General features: G+C 25.2%; 1 protein-coding gene across 1 annotated transcript; it reads left to right on the top strand.

The window, feature by feature from the left end:
* Positions 1–4,958: 4,958 nt before the first annotated feature.
* LOC137834503 (transcription factor MYB15) lies at positions 4,959–9,176 on the top strand. The gene is made up of 3 exons (XM_068642534.2): positions 4,959–5,188; positions 5,415–5,544; positions 8,718–9,176. The coding sequence occupies exons 1-3, from the start codon at positions 5,056–5,058 to the stop codon at positions 9,151–9,153; spliced, it is 699 nt and encodes a 232-aa protein (XP_068498635.1). The 5' UTR covers positions 4,959–5,055; the 3' UTR covers positions 9,154–9,176.
* The last annotated feature ends 975 nt before the right edge of the window (positions 9,177–10,151 follow it).

Below are 10,151 nucleotides of genomic sequence, written 5' to 3'. Positions count from 1 at the left end.
AGAGGAATTGTCCTTGAGTCACACTGACTCCTTTTTTATGGAGAGGGATGTTGTAGAGGAAACTTCTTCGCTTCCCCTCTCTGTTGTGATTATAATCTTAACAACCAAGCCACTAGTCAGAATGATCGTGGTTGATTCTTCTAAAGCAATTAAAGGTTTCTTCTTAAAAGTTGCTAGAAATCGTTAAACCACATGTAGCCTAGAGAAAAAGGAAAGACAAATTACAAGCTTGAAGAACTATATTGCAAACTTATACCAAGAACTTAGAACACAACCCATTTGAAAATGTACTATAGTTGAAACACGGTAAGAGAATGATATACTCTTTTTTCCTTCGTTCAATTTTTGTCTTTAAGGAGAGTTTTGGTAAGTAAGGTTCTAATGAGGCACATTCTTCAATAAAATATTTTGTTCAGATAATTTTTTGTCAAGTTGTTTGAAAATAAGTGACTATCATAATAATATTAAGTTGTTTTAAAATAAACAACTTTCAAATCGGATCAAAGTAGCACGAAGTTGTTTGAAAAATAAGTGACCATCATAATAACTCAAAGTTGTTTGGAAATAAATAATCATAATATCGAATTGAAGTAGTAAAAATTGATTTAAAAATAAATGACCATCATAATAATATGAAGTTTTTTTAAAATAAACTGTCATCGCACTGGATCAAAGTAGTACTAGTTGTTTGAAATTAAATGACCATCATACTAATATAAAATCATTTAAAAATAAACAATCTTTACATTGGATCAAACTGATATAAGTCGTTTGAACATTAATTATCACCTCATCAAATTAAAGTAATCTAATGAATATTTCAAAAAGCTCTTGATGAAAGTAATCCAAAGAATATTTAGAAACATATTATGAGTCGCTATAAGAAAATCATTAAATATAAATTAATTTTAGAGACAAAAAATAATTAATTATAATAATGACTAAATTAGATATTATTTTAGAGACTAAAAAAAACATTGGTATCTAAAGTAGTTTATATTATTAATCAAATTTATAAACTAGTTTTTAAACTGATGTATAAATCGGTCCCTTATAATTAGATAAGAAATCCTCATTTATGAAATTCAAAACAATATAAATAAATAAATATTAAAAATTGAATTGTTAAATTAACCAACCAAATTATTAAATAAATATTTACATAATTTTATTTTATATTTTTAAATAACTCAATGTATATTTTTTTTAAAAATAATTATTTACATAAATAAAACATTTTCTTACAAAAAGTGATAAATAATTGAACATACTTATTACACAATTTATCACAAATTATTTTTCTATGTTTTTATAAAATTAATCTATTTTTTCACATTACTACACACTATTTTCTCACTTCTTATATATTATAATAAGAAAATTACATTTCTCAAAACAATTTATAAAATTATTTTTTTGTTTTTAAACCAAAAATTACCATTTTATGCAAAACGAGAAAAAAATGAACTAAAGTGATCACATTGTACGATGATTTCAATACAAAAATAATACACAAAAATGGTCATATTCATGTATGACTCCTGTAATATTTTTACACTATCTTAGAAAAAAAAAAGTTTAACAACACCAATTTAAGTTAAACAAATTCGTGCTCACTTTGATCATTTTCTCAAAATCAAAGCCGTTCTCCACCCTAATGATTTATGTGTCAATTTTCACTTGTGTTTGAGGATAACGGCTTCTAAAAAGTAAAATCTTACTACAAAGCACGACTTACTTTTTTCCATATAATATGCAAAATGTGCCTATTAATTATCATAAATTTGATACAAAATTGCATCTTTCTTGTAAAATTTCTGCAAAGTTAAATAATCTCATGCTTTCAAAAAAAGAGGAGGAATCTCGTTATTGATAAAAACGAAGATATCTTTATGAAAACTATAGCTCAATAAACCTAATCAAGAATGAACGAAGAAGATAAGAACATGAAAAAGGAACAATAAATTATAGAACTTTGAAGTTAGAAATTATTGGTTGCATTCCTTTCAGGACATTTTAATGAATTTTTTTTTAAAATTTGATTTGTTACTACTACTTTAAATTTATATGTATTTGTTTACTAGTTATTTTCTTGAGATCAAGTTATTTCAATTAATCTTTATTATTTTGTGCAATTACTTCATTTTTTTCAATCATAGCATAAAAGTAGCATAAATCAATGAAAGATGGTTAAATTTTATTTATAATTTTTTCAATCAAGAAGATAAAATTATGATAATATGTCAAAAGATAGAAATGGCTCCATAGTTTGGAATGAAAATGAAAAGTTAGGATATACACAATAGAACCCTAAGGAGTAGGTCGGGAACAAAGATCTCTATGTAAATATTTTTGAAGCACTAAAGCTCTTTCATCTACGGTGGCAGTAGCTTGGCAGGTGTTAATTTTCATCTACGGTGGCAGTAGCTTGGCGGGTGTTAATAGATAGGTTATAAGCACGGGTTAATTTGTTGGATAGAAGGATGATACTCGAAAGTAAGTTATGTGTAATGTGTGACGTAGTAGAGGAAATAATGAACCATATTTATTTTAAATGTAAAATTGTGTGGTTGGTATAGAGTATGAGTAATCAATGATTTCGTCAACTATGAGAAAGATAGAGCACATTTCTTACATTTTAACCTAGGTTGGGTCTCAAAAAAGTTGAATAGAGTATGAGAGTGAATGTGGATAGTAGTGGTAGGGGAGATATGGAAAAAAAAAATCAAATTACTTTTAAAAATGGTAATTGAGATTTTTATGCTCTTACAACTTAAAGGGTCTGTTTGGATTTAGCGAGCAAAGACAGGAAATGGATTGAGCAAAGAAAGTTGAAAAAATGAAAAAAGAATTGGGGTTGAATCACCAAAAACAATGAAATTTTGTTGTCAAAACTTTCTTTGCCTTCATGAAGCAATTTGCAGAAAAAGTAGGGAAAGTGATTATATATTATTTTTTTTTAAAAATTAATAAGTTATATATTAATTATATATACAAATTATATTTTAATATACACATAACATTTATAATTTCTTTATTAATTATTATATTATAATAAAATAAATAATAAATAAAAGATTAATTTTAATTTTAATTATTAATACATATTTTTATTAATATTTAATATTTAATATTAAATTTATTTTAATTTTAATATATATTTATAAATTCTTTTATATTAAATTATTTTATAATTTTTTTAAAATTTATTATATTTATCAAATTTGTAAACTTATACATTTTAAAAAAATTAAAAAATCTTTCACAATCATCACATTACTCACAAATTTCAGTAAATTTTTCACACAAATTTACTATAACATATCTCAATCAAAGCAACCTCATTTTTCTCTCAAATCACTTCAAATTCACTCCCTTAAATCTTCTTCCCAATCCAAACACACCAAAAGTGTGGTCCTAGATAAAAAGAAAGAAAAAATAGCTGATTTTACATATTCACGTATGGAGACTAATGGTGTATGGAGCCGAGTGGTTGAGAGCTATTAGAAAGAACTAATTTAGAGAAAGAGGAAGCTTATAGTGAAGATGGTTATGGCTGGTTGGTGTGGGTTCAAGTTTAGGTATACAGCTAGGTATAGTTACTTTGGAAAAGGAAGATGGTGAGGGGGTTTAAGTCCATAATGAGAAGATAATCATATAGAAGGAAGGTTTTAGATGATATTAATAAGATATGCTTTTTGCTGAAAATCTGGGGAAGTTGCCCCTCTTCTCTAATCAACCTGTTTTGCTGAATTTGATGGTATCTAATATAAATTGTGAAAGACTGTAATATAATGTGTAGTCATGTGAATTATGGAAGGTTTATATAGTTTATAGAAATAACTCTTTGTAGTATATATTTGCTGATTTTACTGGTTTAATGTTAGCAAAAGACACAGATTTAATGGTAGCAGAACAAGATAATGGGATGGCCACTTGCAGAATGTTACATGGCAGAGTTGCAGAGAATTTTGCAGTAGCATTAATGTTGTCAGAAACATGCTGGATTTGATAAAACAACAACAGTATAACAACCTGCTGCAAGATGAATGTGCAGCAGCGGGTATTAGAAGAAAGGAGTTACTCTCAAGCGGTCTGGGAGCAAAAAGGCTTTGCTACATTCAGATTTTGGTTTTGCATAATAGGTTAGTTTTGTTAAATGTATGTATATATTCTACTGTTGTAACAAATATGAGAGGGAGAGGCACAATGTGAGGAAAGGAGAATTGCACAAGACATAGACATGAAGGTAAATCTTAATCTTTAGGAAAGTCTATCATATTTTTGTTGGCATTAAATATGGGTTGAGATTATTTTAACTTGGATTGTATATGGGTTGATAACCCAAAATGTTTATATTGAATTTTATTTTATTTTTTATAAAAGAAATTATGATAATAATAAATTAAGTATTGTGATTAATTGTGTTCCTTTTGATCTAAAAGCTCATAAAAATTATTACCTAAATGGAAAGTGGTAAATTATTCTTATTCTTAACAAAAATACTTACTATCATATTTATTTTTTAGTTAAAATATTTAATTTATATTTTTATAAAAACCTTATAGACATTAAGAGGCATTTAAATTTAGTGATAACTAAAAGTACTAGTGTGCAGGCTTACTATACAAATAACTACCCTACATTAAACTTTTCTTTTCAGCTGTCACATCTTTAATAAATACACTGGTTCGGCCCAAATCTATCGCGATGAACTGAAATTATCGTTCCATGTGATTAATATTTTAATGTTGTCTAATTCAAATTCTATATATGAAAAAAAATAATTCATACAGATAACAAATAGTTTGTAAAATAAATGTATAAGCTGGTTTACGTCCATCACCAGAAATGATGGTGTAGAAAGCGAGAAATAGGTGGACCCTGATTTTGAATGAATCCGTAGTATATATAGGTCAGAGTATGCAGACATTTGGGAGAGATTTAGGCTAAAGAAAAGTCAGACTTGGTTCTCTCTCCATCGCTGTTCTGAATCAGATTTTCTCATACATAATTAGTGATATAGACACTTATAAAGATAAGGAACTTGAAGAGATGGTGAAATGCACCTTTTCTGAAAAAAGTAGGCTTAGGAAAGGAACATGGACACCAGAGGAAGACAAAAAATTGAGTGCCTATGTTACCAGATATGGTCACTGGAATTGGAACCTACTCCCCAAATTTGCAGGTACCTGAAAATCTCTAATTCTTTTGTTTCTTCCTTCAATTAGTTTCTCATCAGCATATCAGAAACTAGAACACCGTATCAAATATAGTTTTCCAGTAAATCAAATTTTTATTTGAAAGAAAATTCCCTGTAATGTTGCATATTTTTGTAGGGATCTATATATGAACCTAATGAATGTGGTGCTGTTATGAAACCATTTTATGCTATAACTTGATTCATTTTTCAGGTCTTGAGAGGTGTGGAAAAAGTTGCAGGCTAAGGTGGCTGAATTACTTGAGGCCAAATATCAAAAGAGGAAACTACACTAAAGAAGAAGATGAGACTATTATCAAACTTCTCCAAAGTCTCGGTAACAGGTATTGAAGCAACCTTTATGTTTCTTATTCATTTATTGAAAGAAAAATGATACATAAAACTTTACTTCCGTATATAATTTTTTTCTTTATTTAAAATTCCAATTTTTATATAAAATAATAATTTTTTTTATATTATTAATTAGAGATTATATAATGAAAGAGATATATCATTTCTCTTGAAATAACTAGCACAAGTTTTCTTTACAAACTCTAAAGTTGTTCTCTTTAAAGAAAGCCTATAATTTTGAGACTCCCATTTAGGATTATAAGAAATAATAAAAACTTCTTAACTCAAATACTCTAATGCTTCATGCATGCATTTTTAAGATTTGGTTCCGTTAATAAATTATCATCACGTGTACATTTCAATAGCAGTCACGTTTATCTTGTTAATTTACTATTCACACGAACTTCTTTTTAGCAATAGAACTACCAGGAGTATAAACCATTTTACACAGAATCATACACAGAGAACGTGAAAAACATAAAACAGCAAACTAACAGACATACCCAAAATACTTCTATAAGTGTAATTAACTGAATTTGAAATTTTACTTCATTAACTCATTAAAAATAGTTATAACAATAACTTTAAAAAAATTAATTATAAAAAAAAAATTCTAATCATTTTTATACAATAGATACCTACATCAATTGAATTGGGACAAAAATATACTTAGGGTTAAAAGATTCTTTAGACTTAGGCTAGAGTTTTTTGGGAAGCTAATAAAATATAAAAAAATGAAGTAAAAATATGCAATAAAACCTGTATAAAACTCTAAAAATTGTCTTCATTAATTAAAATAACTTCAAAGTTTTAGATTATTAAGTATAATTTTTTATTTAATGGAGGCTTCATAATAAATGTAAATATTTAAGGTTTTCTCTAATAGTATATTATATTAATTATATATATTGATATTTAATGTATACAAATGTTTTTTAATTAACAACAAATATAAATAAATATGAATCAGAACTAGTCCAATTAATCCATATACAGAATAAAAGAGACATTTAAGTCTTTCTTCTAAGAAAATCGAATCCCTCAAAGTTTACTAACAATGTTAAAAATCAACAAAAACCAAGCCAATAATGAGATAACTAAAAGGTACAATCAAACTCAACTTTCTATCTTAACAAACCTTGTATTATGTGAAGAGTTATATTAATATCTAAATTACCATAATATTTATATTAAGCTACAAAATTATCAATATAAGTTTTATTGATAAAAATTAAGCTAATGTTTAATCACTTGTATATAATTTATTTTACTTAACTATAGTTTATTCCTATATTATAGCACACGAGTAATTTGGTATCTGTCGTAATAATTTAAATCATGTTTTTAGATATTGGTCCAATTAATTATTAACATACAACTACTTATAATTAAATTGAAAAATCCAAAACTATATATTGAGTATAGATTTAAATTATAACTTCAAATCACTTTGTTTAGTATTTGATATATTTATAACATAACAATATTTAGAAATTATTATTAAAACTCTGCTAACTTATTCATCTAAATATTTGTATATTTATTTTAACTCACAGTTTAAATGTTTTTTTTATTTAAATCATGAAATGAAACCGTATTTTTAAATATCACATAAAAAAACACATTTAAAGAAAATAAAAGTTAACTAACCATAATGATTATTCTATATCTATAATACAAAGTACAAGTAAAATTAATTATTAAAAAAATACATATATGCTTAAATAATCATTTTAACTTTTGTTATAAAGATTTATCATGCAAATACACCACCTATTAAAAACATAATAATAAATTAAAAATAAAATTTAAAAAATAATATAAAACAAAAAGAAAAAACGGCCCATGATTAAGCACTAGTCTCGCACTAGTTTTAGTTGAAAACAAATTATTTTTTATATGCAAACAAATTCAAGTGACATGACTAGCCACAAAAGGAATTCTCATCACAGTGTCAAGTCGTAGTATCATTTTCTAAGCTTTTTGTGTTCATAACTACACAAATAATAATGATTAAGCTGATTTTTTTTTTGTGATGTCACTTTAAGTTATCACAAAACAAAATGTCGACTGCATATTATATTGCATATTAGATGTACCAAGTTGATCTTAAGGAAAGAACAAACTTTATTGATTTATAAAGTATACAGTGACCTAATTTAAATAATTGAAATATTTTCTGTTTTTTTTCTACTATACAAGAGATTCTTTTTTTTAATTATTTCTCAACCAAATACTTTTTAATCTACACTTTCTCTTCAAAACAACGACACCCAAGAGATGAGATTGGAGTAACAAAATATCTCTAAGATTCTAAACAAAACAAAATTTATAATTATAATAAAATGAGTAAATATGTTATCATTGTAAAATATAGTTATTTAATTATAAATTATTATTTATAATATTTTAAAAATAATAATTTTTATTTTGAATATCATATATATATATATATATTATTTCTGAATAACTGTTTAAATACCAACAGATGAAAAATATTTTAGCGAGGTTTGATTTTAGAAATAATAATATTTAAGTGGCTTTTATTTTGTTTGTTAACAAAATATTTGATCATCTTTAGTTTTAATTTAAATATAATGATATTTTTATTTTAAATAAATATTTTATTTCTCATTTATTATTTTAATTACAAGAGTAATTATACTTCCTCATTTTACAAAAGATTTTAAAATATTTTTTAATAATCTTACCTTTTTTAATTTGTGATTGATATTTTAAGGAATATAAATTATGTAATCAAATAATTTTATTTGTCTTTTAAATTTGAAAAATAAAGAGTATGTAGTAGTCTTTGTTCTTATTGTACAAGCATATAGAATACTAGTATATAAGATATTAATAATTTAAATTTTAAAGCATATAAATAAATATTTTATTTTTATCATAATTTTTTTTCCTCTTATATTTTTATCTTGACATTACTTTCGAGACTAACATGTTTATGATCTTGATTGAAAAACACAAAATATGTCAGTGTAACTTAAGAAAACAATGTGCTTATTCTTCTTTAATTTAAAGAATTTTCATGAACAATAATGTTTTGAAATAATTCTTTCATTATATGATTTTTGTTAAAGAAGTATTTAATACATTAGAATACATAATCATTATTATTGAGGTCTGATTCCCTCCCTCCTTAATGCAGATGGTCTGTGATTGCTGCTCAGCTGCCAGGAAGAACAGACAATGAAATAAAGAATTATTGGCACACCAATCTCAAGAAACGATTTCAACCTCTCAAACCTCAACTTTCCCACTCAAAGGATGAATCACCTGCTGATGAACAAGTACCAACTTCTCAATCCACCGATTCATGCACAACAGCTACATCCCCGTCCCAACTCTCCATAACTACTGATACCAAAGAAAACAAGTTTGATAACATTTCTGAGGATGATGATTTTTCTTTTGTGGATGCTTACCAACTACAGCCTGTGATCGAAAGCATCTGGTTGGAACCATACATGGTTGACATATCTTGCATTGCTTCTGCTTTCTTGCCTGAACCCGATTACTTCAGCCCTGCTTCTGACATAGAACTTGTTTCTGATATTGAACTTTGGGATCACAGTAATGAATAGTTTGACTTTGTCTGAGAATATTATATGCCTATTACAAGAAAATTATTAAATAAAAATTAATTTTAAAAATTAAAATAATTAATTTTTATTTAATTAAATTAAATATTATTTTATAAATTAAAAATATAAATATAAAATATTTTTCTATTATTAATAAAAATTTATAAAATAATTTTTAAATTGGTATCTAATCATTAATTATGAAGATTTTAACTAATTATTATTTTATATTTTAAATTAATTTTTATTAATTTTTTGAGAGATTAATTTATAATTTAAAATATTAATAATTAAATCTTAGATAGTTAATTTAAATATCAATTTATAAATTATTTTAAATTTTTTTATTAATAATAAAAACTATTTTAAATATTAATATTTTTTTAATTTTTAAAATAATATTTAATTTATCATTATATAATGATTGATTATTTTTTTATTTAATTTAATTATTATTTAATAATTTTCTTGTAGTAAAGGTAGTGTTAGTATATAAAATTTGTACTTTGTCGTTGTGTTGAGTTGTTCTTTGTCCAACTAATAGTTATTTGGGAGTGATGGATTCATGAAACATTTTGTTATTGCCCTTTAGTCTTATGTTTTTCTTTTTTTGGGTATTTTTGTTTTTTGTGTTTGTTTTGTCCATTTCATTCTTTTTTCTATTTTTTTTCTTTTTGGCAACGTCTATATATTATCAGACAATTTGTATCATCGTCTCCTTGTGTCGCTTCTTCCTCATCTCTCTTCTCATTCTCGTATTTCTTTCTCTTTCTTACAATTTTCATTTTTATTTTATGTTATGGTTCCTTCTTCTTCCGTTCTATGCTTGCTGCATCTTCATGTTGGATGCTTTGTTATTCGTATTACACCGTGTGATTCAATTATATCATGTTAATTCACAATTTAATTCAGAATTTTCATACATACCAGAGGTTCCAAACACCAATCAAAGTAAGAGAAATCTACACATTTTTCTTTACTGATCAACTCTCCCATTA

This window comes from Phaseolus vulgaris, chromosome 5 (assembly GCF_051622355.1).
Source record: "Phaseolus vulgaris cultivar YP4 chromosome 5, ASM5162235v1, whole genome shotgun sequence".
In the NCBI taxonomy this organism is placed as follows: domain Eukaryota; kingdom Viridiplantae; phylum Streptophyta; class Magnoliopsida; order Fabales; family Fabaceae; genus Phaseolus; species Phaseolus vulgaris.
This window is presented reverse-complemented; position numbering and strand designations above follow the sequence as displayed.